The 25,982-nt window shown below is 41.6% G+C and overlaps 1 protein-coding gene across 2 annotated transcripts in view; it reads right to left on the bottom strand.

Annotated features, from left to right (window-relative positions):
* Positions 1 to 25,959, bottom strand: part of LOC131112616 (WD repeat-containing protein 70) — a 33,395-nt gene extending 7,436 nt beyond the window's left edge. The window contains exons 1-14 of one of the 2 annotated variants that reach the window (XM_058064191.1): positions 25,903 to 25,959; positions 25,412 to 25,465; positions 25,254 to 25,337; positions 25,087 to 25,174; positions 24,838 to 25,018; positions 24,204 to 24,263; positions 23,913 to 24,046; positions 23,056 to 23,209; positions 21,103 to 21,179; positions 14,444 to 14,618; positions 8,006 to 8,105; positions 7,815 to 7,899; positions 7,601 to 7,739; positions 6,492 to 7,531 (exon numbers count right to left, since the gene is read on the bottom strand). In XM_058064191.1, coding sequence (XP_057920174.1) covers positions 7,286 to 7,531; positions 7,601 to 7,739; positions 7,815 to 7,899; positions 8,006 to 8,105; positions 14,444 to 14,618; positions 21,103 to 21,179; positions 23,056 to 23,209; positions 23,913 to 24,046; positions 24,204 to 24,263; positions 24,838 to 25,018; positions 25,087 to 25,174; positions 25,254 to 25,337; positions 25,412 to 25,465; positions 25,903 to 25,924 — 1,599 coding nt within the window. In that variant the 5' untranslated portion in view covers positions 25,925 to 25,959 and the 3' untranslated portion in view covers positions 6,492 to 7,285. Of the gene's footprint in view, positions 1 to 6,491; positions 7,532 to 7,600; positions 7,740 to 7,814; positions 7,900 to 8,005; positions 8,106 to 14,443; positions 14,619 to 21,102; positions 21,180 to 23,055; positions 23,210 to 23,912; positions 24,047 to 24,203; positions 24,264 to 24,837; positions 25,019 to 25,086; positions 25,175 to 25,253; positions 25,338 to 25,411; positions 25,466 to 25,902 lie in introns of those variants that run through there. The other variant, XM_058064190.1, reaches the window with a different exon arrangement.
* Between the last annotated feature and the right edge of the window lie 23 nt (positions 25,960 to 25,982).

The raw sequence follows: 25,982 nt of genomic DNA, 5'->3' as shown, positions 1-25,982 counted from the left end.
TTCCAAACACTACAACAGTGTGGGGGGTGGGTTGGGGTCTAGGACAGTAGTAGAATGTAGGATGGGGGCTGGGTAGCGCAACCACAGGGACGTCCAGATTCGGTGAGGGTGAAAAGCTGCTTAACGTCCAGCTGTTGAGCTTCCCACCAGGACATCAGGGCAAGGAGCCTCAATCTCACACGCACACTCATTCATTCATTCACTCATAAATAAAAAAATCTCATTAAACATAAATCAATGAAATGGTTATCTACATGTATGCATCCTCAGTAGCACTCAACAAATGATACACTTGCATAGAGAGAACACCTCCTTGCACGTGCCTGCAATTTGTCAGAAAGGGCAGAAAGGGTAAACTCACACCACGCTGCATGGATTTGAGCTCTGCCCCCCCGCTTTATCATACAACACTGTATTACGGTAGCTATCCTGACTGTGTGCAAACGAGTCTGTTTATTTCTATTACGAAAGGTGGCAGTTATTAACTGTAGGACATTTCTATTTTGAGCAGAACTGTAGATGGAACTTGCATTATTGCAAGTATTTACATTTATTTCTCATGACTCAAGGTGGCAGTTACCTTCAATAACTGGCAAGAGGAACAAGTGCTTCGATTATATGAGGTGCCAAAATTGAGCAAATTGACTGCCGACTGTTACTATGAGGGCGGCACGACGGCCAAGTGGTTAGGGCGCAGACCTCACAGCTCGGAAGACCAGGGTTTGATTCCACCCTCGGCCATCTCTGTGTGGAGTGTGCATGTCCGGGTACTCCGTTTTCCTCCCACATTCCAAAAAACATGCTAGGTTAATTGGCGACTCCAAATTGTCCATAGGTATGAATGTGAGTGTGAATGGTTGTTTGTCTATATGCGCCCTGTGATTGGCTGGTGACCAGCCCAGGGCTGGGATAGGCTCCAGCACCCCCGCGACCCTTGTGAGGAAAAAGCGGTAGAAAATGAATGAATGAATGAATGTTACTATGAGCATTATTATTATTAGTGTTTCTGTTTATTTCTATTACACAGTGTTGCCATAAATCATACAACATTGTGCTGTACGGCTTGGTACAGTTTTAATTGCTGTATTAAAAAGGCAGCTTTTTTTAAGTCGACATCATAAGTTAAGCACTGTGTGATTGACAGTGTCCAATAAAATCCTAGTGTAGCTTAACAGTCCACACGGAATGAGTCACAACAACAGAACAAGCCTACACAAAAGCCCACAAAAGGAGTCCAATTCAGTGAGGCCCGCACCAGCAGAACCCCCATCCAAGAACAGCTCGGCTAGTCCAACCGCTGAAGAGGGGTTCAGATATTATAATTATTATATTATGTTTATATCGACGGGACTCCCATGTTTATGCTTCAAAAATGACATTAAAAAGAGGGAAGTGTTAATCGGCCCCATTCCTCTGTAGTAACCTCGTTGTCCCATCGCATTAACATACCAATGGAATCAACAAATAACATCTATTTTCCCGCTGGGGGCAAATGCTACCCTTATTCTGCTGGATATGAAAATATTATGCTGCGCTAATGGGACAAGAAGGCCACAGCTGTGTTTCTTGTTTAGTGGCTGCTGAGTGGACCCAAATGTGCTTCTGACAGTAAAAGTTACACAAGCCAACACCCGGTGGCTCTAGGGAAACGTCTGTGTCTCTAACAGCAACGGAATCAGCATGGGCTGGACTTCCTGTCATGTAGGTAGAAAGTACATGAATGAAATTACAAGGCAGAATTCACGAATGAATTTCATCACAGCATATCATGTCAGCCTCCAAATACGATGCTGATATGGCCCTAGGGATGTACGCAATTTGCCTGATCAGTTCTTCATCTTTCAACAATAATCTAGTCCAATATTGAGAAACTGAGATCCCTTAGACCCCTTATATTATAGTATATAATTGAATTGAAAATTTAAATATTATATATAATTGCTGTATATAACTGTAATTATAGTAGTCTAGTTTACTGGTCAAAATGGAATTTAGACAGTTTAAAAGTGCTTTTAGGAAGCCCTACTGGGAACACACAGTTTGTATGTGTCTGTAGCTTTAATGCTAATGAGATGTTTGCCCATGCTCATCTTAGAGATTGTGTGGTTCTGGTGAATTTGATACACTTTTTACATATACATATTATTAAAAGACCCCTAATATTATAGTGTATAATTGAATTGAAAAATTATATATATTATATATAATTGCTGTATATAACTGTAATTATAGTAGTCTAGTTTACTGGTCAAAATGGAATTTAGACAGTTTAAAAGTGCTTTTAGGAAGCCCTACTGGGAACACACAGTTTGTATGTGTCTGTAGCTTTAATGCTAATGCGATGCTCGTCTTAGAGATTGTGTGGTTCTGGTGAATTTGATACACTTTTTACATATACAGTAATTCCTTGTTTACAGTATTGCCATTAATTGGTTTCAGTGCATTTCCGTGAAGTAGGCTTCCTTATTTATAAATGGAATATTGTCAGTTACAGTATAAGAAACCAACCTGTTTATAACCTTCTAAATATGGTTTAGAGCCCTCTACACACAAACAAACACCCCTATAGTCAACTTCATGCTTTACTATACTTTATTTAGGCAAAAAAATACTGCAAAAAAACTATAATACAGTGAAGCCAAGAAATTTGTACTGTGAAATGGCATAATTATGTACACACACATCAACGTAACATTAAAGATTGGGACGCGAGGACACAAACGCGACACTAGCAGAGATATTATATGCGTGCTAACGTGCTAACATGACTGTCACATTCACTTAAGAAAAACTACACCAAACTTACAGCTCTCACGTCTTTAGCTGATGGATAGTTGGATGAGACTCCCCGGGCTTTATTTTTAATGTGTGTAATAAAGTACGAATTGTTGTTGGAGTTTGAATTTGGACTTGAGAAATGGTGCCCCGCTATAAAGAAAGATTAATAAAAATATTTTCTAACACACAATAGCTTTGTGGAGATGCTTGTCTCTGAGCATTCACACAATGAATGAATAATAGCTTTCATTTCTTATATGGAGGGACAAAAGGCAGACTTTCATATCAAAGGAATCGTTTGGGTTTTTTTTGGAGACGCACAACACAAGAAGCAGCCAAGCGGGAACATAAAATTGGTGTTCTTCCTAAAGTGTGGGCCATGCCAACTTTTACTGTTTTGCCTCAGGCTGTGATACAGGCTGGCGGGTGAACAGCACTGAGTTTCGGCTCTGTGATAACAAGTCGAAAAGTTGAAGTTATAATATAAGGAAAAAGATGTCACTGACTGTTTACATTTGTGTGGAAATGTTGACTTTCTAATTGTTAAAGTCACAACTCTATTGGTACAATATCACATCTTTTTCTCATCAGCGTGGTCGTAACACTCCCCTGTAGGTTCTTCCCTCTTCTGTTAAGACAATCTCAATGTGAGGGTCTGATGCATGCATCAACGCTGCCTTCAAAAAAAAAAAATCCCCCATCCTAAAGAGTGCCGCAGGATGGAGAGCTGATGTTACAAGTGATTGGTGGCAAGTGATCTTCCTTTCACTTCCTCGCTTGCCTGGACTGCAGTGCACTTAAATTCTCAGGCCTTAGGAAATTCTGATGTCTTATGTAAACATAGTAAATAGTGCATTCATCAGGTTCAGTGAGTGCACACCCGCTGCAAAAAAGAACGCACAATGGGGCAGAGGTGGTAGCAGTATTTGGCCAGTTCCGTCAGTTTGAAGAAAAGGACCCGACGTTAACACAAATGTGAATAGAAAGTGTGCAGGTCCAAAATAATAAAGTTGACATGCCAAAAAGTAAAGCAAAATATAAATGCACTTAAGTGAGATTACAGTAATGGATCTGTCTTATAAACAGTACGCTACAAGGGTTCTAATGTACACAAATTAGCTGGTCCTCCGTACCAGTGCCTACGGGCTTATGGGACTGGGATCTGCAACATTTTTGTGCAGTACCAAGATCTAACAGGTTCTTTTGTGCTAAGGAAGCAGTGCCGACATTTCTAACAATGGCAGACAAGGTGGCCAAATGAAGACAACCATCTCTTACAAATGTTCTCTCAGCATGATGCAGTGCATCAACACGACCACAAACCACAACCTAAGACTTTACAATAAGACGCAAAAAATCGCAGTAGTTAACAAGGAACGAACATGGCCAAAATTACAGTAGGTGTTGAGCGGTGTAAGAAATTTCAAGTCAGTCGGCCTTATGAAGTCAAATTTGAGGTTTAAATGGGACTTTTCTTAATGCTTTTTCCACTTTTTTATCATGTGTAGCTGCCCTATACGAGTCCACGACTCAATACAATCAAATTATTTTTTGTCGACAAAATAATAGCACAGGCAACAGAGTAGGGATACACCATTTGACAAACATTCAGGAGTGTGAGTGTTAGCTTATACAAGCAAACAAAAAACACTATTTATGTAGAGTTTTTCAAGATACTCAAAGACGCTGAATCATGTGACTTGGGGTTTGTTTACGCCAGGGGTCTCAAACGAGACAGGAATCGAGGATAAGTGGTATACAATGTATATAACACAGGGGTCTCAGACACGCGGCCCGCGGGCCAAATGTGGCCGCAGGACACTAGTTTGAGGCCCCCGCCTTGATATGAAAGTTTAATGTCCGTGCGGCCCGCGCAAGTTTGATATGGATGCTGTATGGCATCATGTACCCAGAAAAAATTATTACGTTTGATTAATGTTCATGTTAAAGGTTAAATAACTGTTAATAGTTATCCTCCCTATCCGTGTGGAAGTGGTAAGTTTTTGGCTATTTAAGTTTAAAGGAAATAACTTGAAGGCTACCGTTTAGGTCGCTAGCTCTCTAGTTTGCGAGTTAGCATGTGTCTCAAGACCCTGCAGTTGCGCAATATGTTGTAAATAAAAAGAGTATAAATGTGACTATAGTCGTGTTTTGTCATGACTACAGGGCTCTAATAAGGCTTTGTTCATTTTAATCTGAAAAAAATAATTTGTCTACCCACCAACTATATGTGGTTTCTTAAGTTTTTATTATTTGCAGTTTTATTATTATATTTATTTATTTATTACTGATTGATTTTCTTTATTCTTGATTTGTTTATTTATTTTTCATCTTATTTTGTGTAGAAAAATAAAAACTAAGATATTTGAGAACAGTGGAATGTTTTATCAGAGCTTTTCTTGTAGAAAATTGGAACCAAAGCGAAGTTTTTTTAATTTTTTTGTTTTTAATAAATGTGTTTTTTTGGGGGGGAAAACCTGATGCGGCCCAGTCTCACCCAGACCCGAGCTCCAGTGGCTCCCAAGTAAATTGAGTTTGAGACCCCTGGTTTACGCAGTCCCAATTCAACACCGCCACCTGCCACCTTTGACTGATCTTTAGGATTAAACTTTGATTCTCAATGATGTCTCATCAACTTGTATACGTAATCCAGTCATCCAAAGCCGAGCGAGGTGAAATTCGGTTCACTGGCAATTTAAAAATAATGCACAAAACGGGTCAAGTGAATCCTCTCAAATGTTGCCAGTGTTTTATCTTGTGCTCCCTTGTCCGGCCAGTTTGCTTATGACTTAGTGCTCTGTTAGATGTCAATGTTTTGACTGCAGTTACTAGCTTTGACTGACCACAAAAGGAGGAGTGGTATGTTATTGACAGCAACACCTCTGCAAGCTCATGTGAGTGGAACATGCTGATGATGTCCTCACGTAATTTAATTTTAACATTGAAAAAAAAAAAAAAAACTCAGCCATGTAAAAAGTGCCAAAACGATGGTCTTGCCAAAGCTTTGTGGGAACGATTTGCGTCAGGAAAGATGATCAGATTACTCGACATTCTCCAAGTTTGACAAACTTTTGAAAAACTTTCCCTTCGCCTGCTCGTGCCTGCATGTATAAATACCACAAGATGAAATGTTCATTTAAATCATGAGACGAGCTTACATGTGCTTTCTGAAAGAGCTATGTAGAATCACAATGACATTTCTGATGATTTAATACAAGTTTATAAAAACCTAACATGTCAAATAAGCAATGTAGCAAGCATCATCGCGACAGTGGATTCCTGCGTAACCTTGATGCAGCACTTGTGTCTCCGGATAATCGCAGGTTGTCAGTCAAAAAAAAGTATTATTTCTCTAAAAATGCCAGTTTTCATCTCATCTACCCCAAGTAGTTGAAGTAGTTAAGCATGAAATATACCATAATAATAAAGTAAACAGCCCTGCATACATCCATCCATCTTAGATGCCGCTTATCCTCATTAGGGTCACAGGCGGGGTACACCCTGGATTGGTCGCCAGCCAATCACAGGGCACATATAGACAAACAACCATTCACACTCACATTCATACCTATGGACAACAATCTATGGAATGTGGGAGGAAACCGACACACGCACGGGTGAGAGAACATGCAAACTCCACACAGAGATGCCCGCCCGGGGATTTGAACCCATTTCTTCCCCATCTCACGATTGTGTGACCCACATGCTAATCATTTGGCAACCGTGCGGCCATCCTGCATACATGTACAATGTAACTTGCAGAGAGTTGAACACATGGTAACATATGATGTACAACAGGAAAGCAGACCTGGCTTGGAGCCACGCCTTCTCTGACAGCTAGCCTATACGACCCAGCGGAGCCACTTATCTCCACGGGCTGCTTAGTGGTAGGCGGCACCATAGCGGGTGGAAGTACAGTCGTTGTTGTAGACTGTGACTTGGATTCCATCTGTTCTGTTGATCATTATTAATTATACACAAGCGGTGAGTGCCTTTACATTTTATAATTTCATTTCATTAGTGTTTATTTAGGGATTTAAAACTGGACTGTGTTTCTATACATTTAGCTTGTTCGCTTCCTTCATGGCGAGTGAACGATGGCGATTGAAGAGAGACAGAGAGGGTGCTGAAGCTGAATTTAAGCTCATAATTGCAGTAGTCACTTTTATTGCAAATGTTGATCCAAAATTGAGTGTTAATATCAAGCTAGCAGGAGGATCTGGAAGGGGGAGGATGGCGCCAACGCAATGTATGTGGCGCCTCCATGGAGCAGCATAATCCAGGCTTTATTTGCGTGCCAAAAATAGACATTTTTATTGTAGTCTCAATTCCTCACGTTTATTTGCTATTCATGGGTGGTCTCGGAATGTGACCCCTGTGGGGATCTACTGTATAGCTATTTTCAAGTGACATTGTATAGAAATTCAACTTTAGATTTAATGACTTTTTGCCAACTGTTTAGGTAACAATGGTTGTATGTGGAGTCATTCATACTGTAAAATTAATATCACTGTACAAACAGTGAAGGACAATTTATATGACTGTCATTTCTGGGCTGGGTATCTAGTCCGAATGCCTCCCGGACACCTCCCTGGAGAGGTGTTCCGGGAATGCCCAGCCGGGAAAAGGCCCTGGGGCAGACCTCGGACACGCTGCAGGGATTATGCCTATAACAGCTGGCCTGGGAACACCTGGGATCTGGAGAGGGTAGCAAAGTCTGGGCTTCCCAACTGAGACTGCTGCCCCTGCGACCCTACCCCGGATAAGTGGCGGACAATGGATGTACGGAGGCTGAGATGACACTAACCGAAGCATCACTTACCGCATTAGTGACATCTATTTCATAGACCCGCTGAAAGGTAGCTCGGTCAAAAAACACCAGTTTCCCGTGACCTTCGTCTTTCTTCACTGAGGTGCCCGTCACAAGAAGCTGGTCATCAGGGCTAAAACAGCAGTCCGTCCTGGTCAGGAGAAAATGATACACCGTTGGATTAAAGCGTACTTTTATAAAATAGGCACATATGCTAAATTCTCACATAGGAAAGTAGTTTGTCAGCCCGTTAGCCATATTCAATGGCTTCTTGAAGTTGCGTATATCCCAAATTTTTAGCGTGTCATCACCTAGAAGATAACAGAACATTTTTGACACTTTTGGGAAAAACAGCATTTCATTTTCAACATGGAATGAATGTAAATATGTCAATATTGCATGAACGCAACCTCTCACCTCCACGTGACGCAAGGATCAAGCCGTCGTACGAGAAGGCGAGGCAGGAGATGTCAGATCCTGGAATGTGGGCTTGGCGACTGTGGTACTTTGTGTGGACCTAAAAATATTTTTTTTAAAGAGAAAGAAAGTAGACGTCAAAAAAGAAGTCTGATGCAAACAGCAACAATAAACAATTCTCCTCATGGCAGAGCAATCTTCAGCAAAACATCTCACTGTCCAAATACTTTTGGGCCGAATTGAACAGCTGACAAATACATCAACCTTTCTTGTAGCGCGCACACACACACACACACACACACACACACACCTGAGTCGACTTGTGTGGGTCAGACATTGCATGTATGTGCCAAGGTGTGCAGCTCCAGACTGGAAGTGAGCCAAAACACACACACACACACACACACAAAAGAAGAGAACAGAAACAAAGCTGAACAGGGTGAAGAGAAAATAAGTTGTTTTTTAATGTTGTATTAATTACTGTCTAATTAGAAGAATGCAGTTTCTTTTTCATTGTTGATGCATAAACTAATCACTTAAGCCAATCATCAACCGGGTGCTAATTAGCTCCACCAGAGGATGCTTAGTTGTATGGGGACAAAAGCCTTGCAGAGATAAAAGCGATGGATCATTACAAGACACGGGTGAAGCAATAGTTTGGGGAGGTAGGCTTGCTAACACCCAAACAAACATAACCTTGGTTTATACAGCTACAATCTCATTAGTTCTCAACGCAATGCAAATAAATGAGTGAAAAGAGAATGGAGCAATACAGGTTTTTTTTGTGTCTCAGAAACGCGGATAAGGAATTTTAAGTGCACAGAGTGTGAAAGACAGATAAGATAGTGAAGTATAAAAAGGAAAAAAAAAAGTGTGGAGAGTAGAGTGTGAGGTGAAAGAGTGATGTGCCCTCGCGATACGAGAGGGAATTGAGGCCATATCTGACTTGCAAAGTAAATGGACTGGGGTTATTAACTGGGACGGAATAGATAACGGTGTCACCTTGAACTGTAGATAACCAGGATTCCGCTTTTGACACTTTTGTCTGCGATTGTCTCCGGGGATGATTTTATTTTTCACCATCATCATTTTAACACGGACTCTTATAACCATCATTACCTACCTACTTATTTTCTTCACCTCACTGAACTTAAGAATTTAACATAATAAAATTACATTTGGTTAGCGCGCAGACCTCACAGCTAGGAGACCAGGGTTCAATTCCACCCTCAGCCATTTCTGTGTGGAGTTTGCATGTTCTCCCCGTGCATGTGTGGGTTTTCTCCGGGTACTCCGGTTTCCTCCCACATTCTAAAAACATGCTAGGTTAATTAGCGACTCCAAATTGTCCATAGGTATGAATGTGAGACAGCTGGGATAGGCTCCAGCACCCACGCGACCTCATGAGGATAAGCGGTACACAATGAATGAATGAATACTTAATGAGCAATAATAATGTTGTCAGTATAACGGTCGAATACAGCCAGGGCAGTCCAGGGTGTACCCCGCCTCTCGTCCGAAGACAGCTGGGATAGGCTCCAGCACCCTGGCGACCTTCGTGAGGATAGAAAATGATAGTAGAAAATCAATGAATGGCCTCTCTAGATAATGTACTGTAGATAATGTCCCACATTCTTAAACATAAGTCCAGCCAAAGATGGCTTCATGTTTAACCAGGAAGTCAATTTATGAGAACGTGACCCTCTTTCTAAAATTAATACCATGTGCGGTTAGCACCCGCTGTGTTTAAGCTCCTCTTATGTTGTCGTCACGTGCGAGGTTACACTAACTTTAGACTTTAGCGTACCTTTTTTTTTTTTTTGCACCACCAAAAAAGGCCAGTCTTTTCTGCACATCTGTTGAAGTATTTACGGGAATACTCATGTGGCAGGTAAATGTGATGCTACATAAATTGTACACATCTGAACATACAGACTACTAGAATGACAGATGTGTGTGAAGGCTCTACAAGATAGACACTTTATTAATCTTTAAGAGAAATTCGCAATTGACAGGAGCAGATCGGCGGTAGAAATTCCTATGACAAAGGAGTCATATGGAGTCTAGCAACTAGCACGCTGGCACCAAAGGCAAAGGAAGACATGGAACCACTACACCACTAGTTTTTGAGTAATACTAACCAACAAAATAAATGAACTAAAAGCATGTAAAAGTTTATAAAATGCAATAATCACTGTCAATCAGAGTTGGCGCCAGTGATGGGCAGCCGCATCCACCCTCCACAAGCTATTTCTAGCTCATATACTGTTGTTGTGAAAGCCGGAGTGTTTATTTACTATCCCGATGTTGGCCGGTGCTGCTGGATGCCGGGGCATTTGCTTCCTGTGATAAGCTACGCGGACGGCTCATGAAACCGGATTCCCGTACACTGTTCGAAACCCCCCTCGCACTGCCGTGTGACATCTTCTGCGAGCTGTGCCCTTCTCTCTTAGCATCAGGCTAAATTGCCGCAGTAGTCTTCTTCGAGCTAGCGTGTCATTGACATGCTGTACATAGAAGCCGATGCGCCCGCAGATCGACGGCAAGAGCTGATAAATAGCTGAGGGAACAGCGCATCGGGTTTCACCCCGCGCCGCTAGCGATACCAGTCGACCGCAGGGCCAACTGTTCTCGCCAAGTTATCCGAGTATCATTATATGAATACCGTGAGGCTCTGTCTTTCCCTCCCACCGCTCGCTCTGCTCACCACATCAAAACCTTTACAAGCGCACACACCTAAGAAACATTCGACGACGGCCACTGTGCAGCCAGTAATGACATCTCACGCTGACCTTTGTTACTTTCTGGGGGGGATCAAGTGGCCAAACCGCAGTACTGAACAGCTGCTCGGATCTTTCATGGAAGTCAACAAGTGGTGATGGTGAGGTAGCAGATATGCATGACTGCGTGTGTTGAAGTATCACCCTAGAATCTGACAGCCTGTTCCCCTTATATAAAAGTTCGCTTGCCTACTTTCTGTGTATGAGTTGCAGACATCGGCGACCATCTTGGTTCTTGGAAGTGGTTGTGACTTCTGAAGGGTACTTTCCACGCAGAACAGGACATCAGAGCAAATTTTTCTGTCCTGCAGCTCATGACAGATCTTTCCACAACTGTATCTTTTATGTAAGACTTCAACTTTTTAGGTTCTGCCCACTGTGAAATGGTCAATAAAAAATATTTTCACCATGCGGTCCAGTTGTTTTCACTACTGTGAGTTTATCAAAAGCAGCTCTTTCGGGGGTCCTCGCTTTGTAGTATGAGGCCGTCCGTGACATCACCGCATTCCACAGTTCTCTTGAGCAATGTTTTGAAACAGAGGCCTGCACCTTCCATGCACCGAGTATCATGACGCCGTTCTTTTGACTGGACCTGATCAGAGTGAAGAATTCACTCGCTGTAGGAGTTCTTCTTGACTCGCCATCATAGGATTAATCAAGCCCATGTCAGGTTGTAGAGCATGAGGCGTCGACCCCAATAGTGCACCTCTGGATCAAGGTTGTGCACATGATTGATTGTGATTGATCTGCCTGCATAGTCTGACTATGAAGTAATACGGAGGGCAGCAGCAATAAAAGAGCAAGGTTGACTCCTTTTTAGGTTGAACTGAAGTCGGAGGTGTATGCTGCTGATTAGGGCAGAGGGCACCAGTGAAATTCTTGAGCCATTCAGACAGGGCAGGCTCCAGCGGTCAGGGAACAGACATGACTATTGTAAGCTGCTATGGGACGCATGGTAAATATTTAGTTTGGACAAGAAGGGGTGGGGGGGGGTCATAAATTTTGAGAGCCTTAATCCAATCTCTCAGTAGTGTTCTGCTTACGAGCAGTCCGGGGATGGAAGAGGAGAGAGTCTTTTACAATAGTCAGCCACTCTTACAAAAATAACCCTCCAACTAACTACTGTACATTGTGTGTTATCTGATTACAAAGTTGGCTGTTGAATGAGTAATTATCGTGTAGCCTACTTCCCATTTGAGTAATCTGGATAAGCCCCCCCTCTGTCCAATCAAGCTGTTCCAACTCACCGACCTCAAGCTTAACTGTCATCCATCGCCATTCTTGTACGGAATAACAGAGGCAGCCAACCTTAACCACATGAGGGCTTGTGAACGTGAAAATACGGGAAGGCTAAGAAAGAGCACGAATAAATCGGGGGGCCAAGGACACTTCAATCATGTACACGCACACCAATTTGTTGTATGATGTTTACATGCACCCACCTTATACCCCAATGACTTGACTTCAACAAACCATAACACAAAAACAGATGCAGTTTTTGTGCAGTGATCATGTTTGAAATCTTGCAAGATTTCTAATGACAATGTGCTTTTCTGCACTGTTTACTGTTTTACCACTACGGATGACTTGATCCAATATTGAAGTTGGGTCAATAACAGGGAAAAAAAACATTGGAGTATATCAACCTGCATCTCAAATCTCCTATAACGGCACTCCGATGCAAGCAGTCAATTGCAGACCTCAGCGAACAGTGACCACAGAGAACCCATGTGACCACTGCAACAGTGTTTGCTAACATACTAACACAGTAGGAAAGAGCAGGAAAATATTGTCCACAAGTAGTAATTCAGTTCTATAAAAACAGAATCCCCACTTAAACCCCTCATTGCCACTTAATCCATCTTCCCGTCATCCCCCACGAGGTCAATCCTGAATGTCTGAGTAAAGCCAATAGCCAATATGATAAAACAGACTTTATGTAAGAAAAAAAAATCCAAGTACCAAGAAACAGTTCCTGATGAGAAACACAGGAGATGCATCCTAAAGTTAATCAAGGAAGGCGTTTTTGGCTGCAGTGAGGATGATAAGGTCCAAGAGCGCCAAAATAAGCGACTGACTTAAAAGAATGGAATGTGCAAGTGATGGCTAATGGCGCACTAATAGTGGAAAATGGAAAGGGAAATTTTGATTGGGCCCTTTCATCAACTTCTATGTACCTCAGCTCTTAACGCGTCAGGTAATCCAGTTACATAACTGACTTTCCTTAGTTCTCCTTAGCTTTTGTCCACGCCACACATGAAATATCTTAACAACTGTAGGGGGGTACTGTCGTGAAATTTGGTACAGACGTCCATGGTGCCTCAATGATTAATCCTAATGACTTTGGGCTTGACCTTTGACTTTTCCCTCTTGGGGGAGCAGCAGGTGACTTAGCCTGAGAATGAACATCTGCTAAATGGACTGGCCCATTTTCTTGGTATGAATCCCAGATTATGTTAAGGCTTTCATGATAGCTCACATTTTTCAGCACCACGATCGTTTGTAAAATAAATTCAGATGGAAAATTACAAGACTCAATAAATAAATGGTCATACAATTGCATATTTGGACATGTCAAGGTTTTGGATTACAATTAAACTCCTACATGCCAGAACACAAACAATCTAAATCAGGGGTTTGGTTGCTTAAAGGAAGAGCCTCTTTAATTGGGGAAGCAATAGCTAGTGCTGATACTTGTAGCGAGCTTGTCACAGTCAAAAAGATCACTCCCATCGCTGGGGGTGCTTCCGGATGCCCAGAATGCTTTGCGGCACTTATTTTGTAAATCGTTGCTCAAGTTACCATAGTTGTTTTTATTATCAACTACAAGTAGTAGAAGTTGCAATGTGTATGTGTTATAATCCTGTTGCGTGTTAAGTTGCTGTGTGATGTTTATAGCCTGATTTCCCTTAAGACACCGTAAATCAGATGAATTATGTTGAGTAATGATGTCCTGTTTGTTGACAAGTTAGTCCCTTGGTTGAAACTGAACCCTTGATGTGTCCCAGACTCTACCTACAGCGGTTGTTTGAGACCCCCGATCTAAATGATAGCCTTCTAGCCGTGATGAGATAACTTCCACAGCTGAAATGCTGCACACAGTAGGGTCAATTTGTTTTCTAAACATGCACCCCTGCTGAGTTGCCTGTGGTATTATCTTTGTGACAAATACACCACATGGCGGCACTGTTAATGAACCCAAAAGTTGCCCCCCCCAGATAAGTCAGACTGACTTCTCACAGTTCAATGCCATCTACCGCCTCCAAATTTGGCACAAACCTTTCGGGGCCTAACAAGCATAATTTGAGCAAGATTGGTTAAAAACAGGGCAGCCATTGTTAAGACTAATTGGCCATAATTTATTGATCTAATCATTGTAAATCTCTGAGTATATATGCTTCACATGTATGGTAGCATGTCTTCCAAAGCATTTTGACCACAACCAACAGGAGGTACCACAACAGTCGTTTACCGTCAACACCCCACGGTGTCTTTTTGGCCTATTGAGTGCATTCTTGTCTTTAAAGCCATTTTAGGTCAACTTGCTCTGACTTTTTGAACCCCAACGTTGCTGACCAGATGACCTTAGTAGTAAACAAACATTGAATGTTTACAAGGGCACGGAGGTGGCTGGTATGTGTTGCATTTTAAGACTCACACTCAGGTTCCTGTCCCAGATCTGGATGGTGCCATCCTGGCAGCCGGCAGCGATGAGCTTCCCATCGCGGCTGTAGGTGCAACACGTGGGGATGACCCTCTTTCCTTGGAAGGAGCGGGGCTTAAACACAGACTTGTGCTTCTTCTCTGAGGTTACATCCCATGTACGTACGGTTCTGCAAAAACAATAAGATAACGGGAATGTCATTGATCTTCAACCAAGCAGCATGAATCAGTCATAAAAATGTCCATCCATAAATATTTAGTCATTGAAGCCATCCCTGCACAAATAACTCAGAAACATAAAGAGATACAGTGGTCACTTTGTCATGAACGTGTGCTTCAGACAGCTAAATCTAGTGGGTTCCTGGGGAGCAAAGAGCAATACTGTACATCGGCCCGATGGGCCTGAAGACTCCATGAAACCTGTTGTATACGTTATATCAGGGGTCTCAAACTCAATTTACTTGGGGGCCACTGGTGCTAGGGTCTGGGCGAGACTGGGCCACATCAGGTTTTCAAAAAAAAAAAAAAAAACGCATTTATTAAAAACAGAAAAATGAATAAACTTTGCTTTGGTTTCAATTTTCTACAAGAAAAGCTCTGATAAAACATTCCACTGTTCTCAAATATCTTACTTTTTACTGTTTACTTACTGTTTTTAAATGTTCTAACATTTTATATCTGACTGCTGTGCCCCGCCCCATTTTTACTCGTTTTAGCTGTGTATTAACCAATGAATGCTGTATTTTAATGTATCTTTTACTCTGTTTACTTGCTTCTATTCAACTCCATTCTTTGAGTCTTTGAGTATTTTGAAAAGCTCTATACAAATAAAATTATTATTTTTATTTTATAAGTATTATTATTATTATTATTATTAACTGGGTTTTTTTGTTTTTTTTTTCCAACAGGCGCTACACTTGACATGTTCCTTTCACAATAACGTAAGCTACAGTGGAGGTACAAACTGATATCATAAGTCCACATTTGGCCTACTGGAACTACTGAACAACACACCAAATGTGTCCACGGACCACTGCCTGCTTTAGTGAACAGGGTGACCTCCAGGGCACGAGGTCAGCTGAGGAGCGTAAACACACACAGTCGGGGCTGCTACTAACAGCCAGGCAATAATTCCTCCACTGCCAGCTACAAAGTCTCACACATACACACGCACGCACAAGCACACAGCAGTGTTTGGATAAAGTCTAACAATGTGACACAAATGCCAACTCAAGACATACAGCTTGAGTAAGAGCTGGCAAGGGTCAAATAAAACGCTGTTTGATCCATCGCTGGCTTTAAATCAACACAAACCCAACTAAAGTGGCCCTCTGTGGAGCGCAGACCTACACCGAGGCTGAACAATCCTAAACATGTCCGTCTGAAGTGTTTGGTTGACAAATACGGATACGGAGTGGCATGTGATAGTTACGCTCCAGTCCTACAGGTGGCGGTATAAAGCTACAAAAGCAGTGCAGGACAACGAGCGTCATCTGTAATTCACATGGTTATTCAAAAAAAAAAAAAAAATACCTCACTAGAACGCGCTAATAAAAAACAACATTGGAGGAGACTGAAGGTCCCCCCCCTATTTTCTTAATTATCCAAAAGGAGACTATGGGCAAAGAGAAAACCATGCCACAAACAGTCATCATGATACATGCTAACAATGTACAACAAAGGTCAGCCATCACCAAATGGACTGGCCCCGCGACCAATTAAAGTGAATGGGAAATATCATAACATTGCATTTCCTTTTAGGTGCCAAAATAAGTGTGTTGTAGGGCAGTGGTTCTTAATTATTTTGTCATGCCGCCACTGGGGGACAAACATTTCCGCACCCCCACCCCCAATTTGAGAAACAGATATCTATTTATTTGTTTGTACTCAAAACTGAAACCGGCAAAATGCAACAAAATGGAGAGCAGTGAAACAGTGGAGTAGCACTGGAGCTAGTCAGTCTGATGCAATTTTAAGGCAAAATAAGGGTCGGAAAAAAATTGCATAAACAAACCTTACTCAATTTTGATTGAAGACCCCTGGTCTATTTAATTAGTTGCTCGAAAGGAGGCTGAGGGGAACAAGAAAAAGTGGCAGTGCGTCAACGTGAAGAGCTAAGGCACGGGCAAAGAGGAAGCTAATGTTTATTTTAGTGATTATTATGTAATCAGCTTGGAAGTACAAGAAATATTACCTTCTGGTACTAGGCTTTGCCGGTGGAAATGCAAGTAGAGTCACATAGGTACCCGTGTTTTGTTCCACATTATGAAAAAAATCACACCTTGTATTTCAAAAGGAAGACTCAAGTCGCTTAAAAGTACGAGGAGGCCCAAATCATACGTGACTTTGAAGCCAGTGAAAACATTCTGGGGCAATAACAACCTCAAATCCTGATTCCTGCAACCTTGTTTTCCATTCAGTCAGCACCGCCCCTCAAAGCCAAACCCCCCCCACCCCACCACCACACAAAAGCTTCAGACACACAGCCGGTGAATGTAATAAAATGAAGACCATACATCTCCAGTCATGCATGGCCACTTTATGAGGTAGCCCAGTGGTTCACACATCAAATGAGTAGAGACAACTCCATCCTCTTGGCCCCCCCCCCAAATGTTATCTCTCCATCAGGTTACAGGCCTAGCGGGAGGTGTACGATCGCTTTCCTCGATGTGGAGATAAGGAAGTGAGTGCTGCACAGGTTGTGTAGGGTTATTTAATGGTCAAGTTCTTGTAGTGGTGACTGGGTATGCCGTGTGATGACTGGCGGGGGCTGTGTTTTGGAAAAGGAGGATTAGGAGGGGATATGCTCTAGCCTCCATCATAACTGGGCAAAATAAAGTGGGGATACAACCGAGGGATTTGGGTGGAGCCATAATGGGACGCAGGCATGTAAGATAAAAAAGATGCAAATTCAAACAAATTCACCACTTCGATTTTGGCTCGAATTTGACAATAACTACGTTTTCCTTGACGATATGGAATGTGTGTTCAAATGCCGGATATGGAAGACTCGCAGTGTAAAGCAACGTGATAGTCAGAGGCGCACTGGACTGTGGATGAACCTAACATGTCACACTGAATCTGTGCAACATGCTGGCACACATTTTTGTGGCTTTTCATCCCTGTTCTGTCATGTTCAACACACATAATAATTTTAATGTATTCATGGATGTACACAAACAATACAGTATACAAAACTATCTGAGCTGCGTTACGAAGGGAACAATCACTTCAGGTATATTGATGCAATTGAAGTACTATGTCCGTTAACGGTTTCCACGACCTGATCAAGACAAATCGGCTGTTCCTCGAAAGGAAAAGAATCATCTGCATGTTGTCCTTGTGAATCACAGCCCCGCATTCAAATCCAGCTGTGGCCTTGTAACATGGCCAACGTTCTTCAAATATGTGTGTGAATGTGTGTACGTGTGTGTCAACAATCCTGACATGTGGATTCAATTAGCAAGTAGCCATACGTCCTGCTTCAATTAAAGCAGCGTACCGATATAAGTAGATATTAGGGGTTGTCCTGATATACTCCGATATACGGGGTTCATGAAAATAAAATGAGACAATGTTTGAACGTTAAAGAAAACTACAATAACAAAATATAGGACTGCAGAAACACACTTTTTTTTTTGTTTAACTGAGGCACAAAACAATGAAGGCACATTTTGAAATGTTTTATAACTTTGCATGTCTGACCTAAGCATGATGCTTTAACACAAACTGAAATAAAAACTCATAATTACAAGTTGTAGGTGCTACTACTCATTTAAAAAGCCATGAAAAATAGATTGCAGCCGTTACATTACGTTAAAAGAACTACAGATCCCATGATGCTTAAAGTGAACTACCAGGAAGTATTGAAATAGATACGACTATAATAGATAGATAGACTTTCTTTATTGTCATTGCACAATAACACAGCAGTGAAATTGCCAATGAAATGTTGTTGCCTGGCTCCCGTATAATAATAAATAATAATGTGGAGAATAAATAGACGACATCAAATATGAACAATGTACAGCATAAACAGTAATTTGCACAAATAATTTAATTTAGAATAAATAATAATTCATGTTGATGGAAGTCATCGAGTTTTGATCTGACAAATCTTAAGTAAATTTGATCAAATGTAGACCGCTACAGTTTCGGCTTCACATTGCTACAGCGGCAACTGATGATGTGACCATAAATGCCTACATAAATGTCCCCTACTATGGAAAAGGGACTTTATAATAATGTAATGTATCATATGTAGGAATAAATTTAGTCATTGGTTAGCTGCCGTTTGACACTGTGAGCCTCGAGAACTCACTATAATGAATACCGTATTAACTGAAAGCTTTTCAACGTGCTACCCCCACAAGGTAGTTTCCGTGGCATGAGTTGGCAGGTGAGTTCCACACGGCAGGCATTATTGTTTTTGTTTTGGCAGTGGAAGTGAAGTAGAAGGAGGATGATGCCCAAGATGTTAGCTTGGGCAAAGACCCTAAATTCCATGCAGAGATCGCTGCGGGCTGCAATAGTAGTACTAGCACTAGTACTAGTGATCGACTTTGGTGATCGCCATTGAAAGGCATTTATCGGCATATCCCCATCACATAATTGTTTTTAATGGAAGCATCCCTAGAAGTAAATATTGTAATTTATTAAGCTGTATATGATACCGTTAACTAAGACATAGAAGCACTAATTGTTTATGTATCCAATATAAATTAAGGAGAAAATGTCTCTTCAAGTAAGACGTTTGTTAAAGCTCCCCACAAACCCTCAGAGACAATTGCCACCACCCTGCTGCTTCCTTTACTTCCTCCCGCAAACAGAAAACAGTCCGGGTTAGTATAGAGAATTTATTGAAGAAGCTGGGTGGCAGCTTTTAGGAACGACTGGTGCTTTAATTAAAAAGGTCCGAGGCGGTCCAGTGATCCTGCTTAATATCCTATTCAAAGAAATGACAAAGACGTTCTAACTAGGCTGACACAGAAAAAGACTGAATAGTGTCGGAATGATGTTTAAAAGCCTACAACAGCCAGTAACTAACGTGCAGCGATACTAGTCGGCCAACTCGGGTCCGCTCAAATGAGGTCTACCAATGGCCGCATACAATATCCTCATTTCATGAAAGGATTCACATATAATAGCACTGTAGCGTACATCTGTGTCATGCTTGACCTATAGGGGGAACATTTCTACGAAAGTGGCAAATGACGCATTTTGAAAAGCTGACAACAGGAGGAAGTGTTTGATTAAAAATGTGGAAAGCGTTTGAGGCGCTCGATGACAAAAGGTGGCGATGATGAAATGTCAGGAACATGGACAACTGAAAAACACATGCAGCTGCTTGCCAGGGGAGGATTTCCAGAGCATGGATGAACTAAATAAAGTAGCTGTTCACATCTGGGAAAGATGTAATGTTGCTCAGCTGTGCTGTAATAAAGCTTACACCTTTGCTTTTAATGAATAATGACTGTGGTGGGAGGGGGTTCTGTAATGCTGCTTGTCACACTCATCACTGTGTTCTCGGCCCAAAGTCACACTTAAAGGTTCCAGTTCACCTAGTAGTTAGTCCTCCTACAAAAACAAACATTTCTGTAAAAGTCTACTTGTAAAAAAAAAAAAGTACGGATTGGGAAAACTGTGAAATAATGTAGCATGTTCTAATTTTTCAATGTGAGGGAAGACTTTGTTGACTTTGTATACGCACTGCAGGTGTCAGTGATGTGAGGCTCAATCATATTCTGCATTAGAGGACTCCCTGCTGGTGGCAGAGGAGATTAGAGTATCTCCCTTTAATATGGTGAGCACTGTTTAACTGCCAGGTAAGCAGGACTTAAACGGTAATGGTTTTATTTCATTTGAACATGCATCAGATTACAATTGAGTGCATCACATAATCAGTTCACAGTTCCACATGTCCAAAAGGAGTAGGAAGAAGCAAAGCTTATTAAATCCTACTCCTCCATCTGGTATTTTTACAATCAGTAACTGTTACATTTTTTCACTTCCTGCTTTCCTTTTTTGTTTTTTAATAATGTACCTCGTACCGAAGTACGAGGTGATATGAGCATCCAATGACATAATGTGTACCATAGTAAGTGTCAATATAGTGATATATATAGCACATCATGACTGGTTCAAGACTCTTCATCCTTGTATTTAGCAAACATCAACTGCTTGTATTGTTTTTTGAATTGGCTCATCGTTGTGCATTGTTTGATTTCCTTACTCAATCCATTCCATAGTTTGATTCCACATACTGAAATGCTATGGCTTTTTAACGTAGTCCTAGCATATAAGTGTTTCAAATGTACTTCTTCCCTGAGATCATATTTCTCCTCTCTTGTAGAGAAGTATTGGATGACATTTTTAGCTAATTGGTTGTTTTTAGCCTTATGCATTATTTTAGCTGTTTGAAGATGAACTATATCAGCAAGTTTAAGTATTTGTGATTTTAGAAATAAGGAGTTATGTTCTCTGTAGGCGGCATTATGAATTATCCTTACTGACCTTTTTTGCAGTACATTTAGCGAGTGAAGATTGTTTTTATAGTTATTACAAAAGTAGTCATTTAAGAATGTAGCCTTGAAAAAAAAAAAGTCTGCTTTCTCGTGAAAGTGTGGAATGTTTTGGTGCAAGACGTGAACTAACCCGTCGTTGGAGCACGTCATGAACTCCTCCTTCATTTTAGGATGCCAGCAGCCATCGTTCAGCATTGCCGTGTGGCCCTGAAATGAGGCAGGTAGTTAGAAATGACAAATAAAAACATGCATTAGCAGGGAATAACACAAATATATGGCTATTGTTCCTCCTAATATGTCTTATTTTTCCATCTTAATGCAAACAAATGAATATTTCAGCTTGTTGAATCCATATCATCATTCGGCACAGAAACTACATGTTGCATTAAAGAGCTGAATGCTGTTTCTAAACACACGTCCAGTAGGAGCTCAGAAAGATTAACAACCAAATTGGCCGTAAAAAAGCGTCAGTAAAGTGTAGCATAACCTCTTTTTAGCCATTTCCTCAGCGGGAATTCCTCATAACAAATGACTCAAGTGGAATAACAGAAGGAGAATCCCGTCTCCTCTGATCCATCAACCCACCCACTGTCGGAGAGGAGGAGGAGGCGGCTCCTGTTGGTTTTATTGGACAGGATGAACCACCGCACCGCACATCTGTGAGGACACGGTCACTGAACCAAAGTTTCACCACTTACATCTCAATGGGCCTTGATTGGCTACACGGGTGGCGTGTAAATGCACTGCAGCTGACACAGATGCTTGGCAACCAACCACCCCGCTGTCTTAAACACAGTAAAACCCAAACATGGCCACTTAATTAGCATCCCTCTTTGTAGATGCAGGTGCAAGCCAGTGATCGCCGCAAAGTATTATGTTTGCACACAACAACAAACTGGTAGCTCCTGGCTGCTGTTATTATTTATGCATTGCCAGGGTTTCCCCCGCAAAACAGACAGGAAAAACATGTAGCTTGTTCTCAGAAGCAGCACTCGTGTTATCCTAACTTCAAAACCAATAGGTGAAAAAAGTAGGTAGAATACTGCTGAATTATATTTGCTGAACAATGCACCCAGTATGTGGACACAAACATGCTATTTAATTTAATGATACTTAATGAGTGGTTGGGCGGCACGGCGGTCGAGTGGTTAGCACACAGACCTCACAGCTAGGAGACCAGGGTTCAATTCCACCCTCGGCCATCTCTGTGTGGAGTTTGCATGTTCTCCCTGTGCATGCATGGGTTTTCTCCGGTTACTCCGGTTTCCTCCCACATTCCAAAAACATGCTAGGTTAATTGGCGACTCCAAATTGTCCATAGGTATGAATGTGAGTGTGAATGGTTGTTTGTCTATATGTGCCCTGTGATTGGCTGGCCACCAGTCCAGGGTGTACCCCGCCTCTCACCTGAAGACAGCTGGGATAGGCTCCAGCTCCCCCGCGACCCTCGTGAGGAAAAAGCGGTAGAAAATGAATGAATGAATAATGAGTGGTTAGCACACAGGCCTCACAGCTAGGAGACCAAAGTTCGATTTCACCCTCGGCCACCTCTGGGCGGAGGAAAATGAATGAATGAATGAATATTTACACGTAATGCTATTTTTTCCTCTTCATTTTGACTTTACTCTTTTAATATTTCATCTTGGCTGCACGGTGATCAAAGGGGTTAGTGCGGAGACCTCACAGCTAGGAGACCAGAGTTCAATCCCACCCTTGGCCATCTCTGTGTGGAGTTTGCATGTTCTCCCCATGCATGCGTGGGTTTTCTCCGGGTACTCCGGTTTCCTCCCACATTCCAAAAACATGCTAGGTTAATTGGCGACTCCAAATTGTCCATAGGTATGAATGTGACTGTGACTCTGTATTTTGTGACTGTTTGTCTATATGTGCCCTGTGGCTGGCTGGCGACCAGGTTGTACAGACAGCTGGGATAGGCTCCAGCACCCACGCAACCCCATGAGGATAAGCGGTACAAAATGAATGAATACTTAATGAGCAATAACAACACAAGGACTCATGCCGCACTGTTGTCAGTATAACGTTGTTATCAAATACAGCAGGTGTACCTAATGTTGTGTCATACCTTGGTGTTGACCATGTCTACGATGTACTGGTCTCCCTTGATGCACTCCATCACATTGAAACCATCACGGTCCAACACCTTGGCCTGTGCGTTTCCTGACACTACCAGGATGCGGTCCCCTGTGATGCTGTACTGCAAGGATCTGATTTGATGGCTAAAGGGATGAAGAGAAACACAAGATCAGGTCTACAGGCTGTGGAGGTTCCATAATGTCATGTCAAAAATCCAAAACTTCCTTTTACGTAATGATTGTGAATGATGCGCAGTTTTCCTTTAAGACTTTACAAGCCATGTCCAGCATGAAAATGCATAATGTGCACACAACAGCCAACTAAGTAGCATGATGTGATCCTTCTGCATGCGAACGATAAGGCCCACAACTATCTGCACCACTTAACCCCAGTGAGATTAGCAATTTAGGTCAATATCAAATAGCATTAACACAGCAGGAAGTTGATGGAAGCATCAACATACATGCATACAGTTGCCTTTTCCAGTGAGGAAAGACGGGCAGTGCGGCCCAGCAAACACACTGCCAGAGTAAGAAACTTAAATGTTGCATACATTAGTCCCGATAAAAAAGGGAAGCTTCCCCCGGCTCAAGCCCCCCCCCCAAAAAAAAACAAATAAGATTTGCATCTTTCATTTTTAGCTGCAGTGAATCACCATGTAAACACGCACATGCAAACAAACATGTACCATCTGCTTCTGAAGGGCTCATTTTGAATGAAAGCAGGATAAACAAATGTTTCTGTGTGTGTGGGGGTGTGTGTGTACTTGTGTATGTGTGTGTGTGTTCTGCTACAGAAAACATTCTAGTTGTGGCATGACACGCACCAACCACATGGGGAACTCACCACTCGCACGGCTGCAGGGACCGGAAGGCCTGCAGAGCCTGATCCATCCCGGCGAAATCCCAGAAGCGGACATCAAAATCGTACCCGCCGCTCACAAGGCGGGCTCCGGAAGGGTCTAAGGCGAGGGCGGACACCTGAGTGGCATCAAAGAGGCATGCACGAAGTAAATAAACATTCCAGTCAATTATTGCTATTTTTGCATAACTCGTAATCTATCAATGTTTTTTTTTTTAAGTCCTTCCTATAAAATCAACATTTCCACTCCGACGGAAAGAAGCAAGCAGGCCTTACCGTCTTGGTACCGTGCAAGAGAGTGATCTCATGTGTGTCAGGAATTTTCTTTACAGGATTCTGAGAGGAGAAAGAGAAAACAATTCTCATTTTTTTTTTCAGCTTTTTCATTATTTTTGTCTTTTATCCTTTATTTTTTAGCTTCTTATTTTTTTTAGTTTATTTCTCTTGTTTCATTAGATTAAATGCTTGAAATAAAAATGGCTTTCACCAATATGTTGTATTGTTTTTGTCATAAAGAATAGTAAATTTTGTCTTTATATTTTTGTATATTTTAAATGGCGACATTACACAAGCAAAATAAAGTGAACATGAGAAATGAGAGGGCATATGAAATATAAACGTACATTTCTAATTCCAAAATTATTGGTTTAGGGTTGTTCCAATGATGAATCAAGTATCCTGACAGGCTGTTTTAGTTTGCGCACTCAAATTTCAATCTGTCTACTGTGTACAGTACTGACAATGCCAATATTTATCACAAGTGCTCCCATTGAAACAGCCATATTGTATTAAGAGGCATGTTTTCTAGTGCTGCCATCTAGTGGTAAAAAGTGAAAAGCACCCTTAAACACAATACAATGTGGATATACAGTATTAGAAGATATTTCTGGGGTGTCACTGTGTCATTTACATCATCATCCTCATCTTCTTGTTCCTCGTCATCTTCATCATCATCACTTAGCGCACTGCTGCCTTTGTACCCGGGTGGAAGAGGCGGTCCCACAACATCATCATCGTCCCCGTCATCCTCTTTTTGTAAAGGAGGACCAATAGGCTCCGAGTCTGAGCTGCTGCTATCATCTTCCTGTTTCCTGCAAAGATGTAATAACAAGGTTATCAGACAAATGAATAAGAAGTGCTAAAATGTGCATGTTGTTACGTTTTGGCCGTTGGTGCAATCGTTTTGTATTTTTGCATTGGGACGGATGTGGAACTTTCCCCTTCCTCCTCCGCTTTTTGTCTGGCATCTGAAAAAAAAAAATCAATGCTCTTAATAACAGCACACGGTCAGAATAGAGGATGATAAGCTCTGGTTGATTCATTCACCTAACACATCCCGACTCCTCTCGATGGCAGTCCTTCGGGTCTGTTCAAAAATGGCGTCGAGGTCAAACGTGCGGGCCTTCTTTCCTGTAAGCAACAGATGAAATTTTAACTCATGTTCCATTGGTAATTTTCAGTCAGTTTATGAAAGCCATAATTACCAAATCCAGAGAATCCCATGACAGAAGTGATGTCTCCATCGCCACTCATATTGTCTGGAAATAAAAATTTTTAACATGTTGTAGTAAAATGCATATAAAATGAAATTCCACCACGTGTATGAGAATAAAGGTACATAAACAGAATGACCACATACTTCCTATTTCATGTCATTACAAAGCTGGAGTGTAGCTATCTTTTTTGCCATAAATACATCATTCCGGCTTCGGTTGATAAACCAACCACTCAATGTAGGCTTTATCATTTTATGGATAATTTGTGTATGCTGGAAATAGGGATAAAACTTTAGCATTATGGGGCAAGAGTGGCTAAGCGAAAAGAACATAAGATAAACCCAGAAAAAGCCGAACGAACAATGGTCGGGAAATGACAAACGCAAACATATATAACAATATAAGCATGAACTCTTACATAAGCGCAGAAATTTCATTTTTATAGAAGTTAGAAACATGTAAGAGACAAAAGTAGCTACCTTCGGTGCTATTGGAGTCCATGTTTGAAAGGGTAGTTTACCTTTGACCGCCGGAAGTGCTTCTTCTTCTTCTTCTTTCT

The sequence above is a fragment of the Doryrhamphus excisus genome, chromosome 2 (genome assembly GCF_030265055.1).
Source record: "Doryrhamphus excisus isolate RoL2022-K1 chromosome 2, RoL_Dexc_1.0, whole genome shotgun sequence".
Lineage (NCBI taxonomy): Eukaryota > Metazoa > Chordata > Actinopteri > Syngnathiformes > Syngnathidae > Doryrhamphus > Doryrhamphus excisus.
This window is presented reverse-complemented; position numbering and strand designations above follow the sequence as displayed.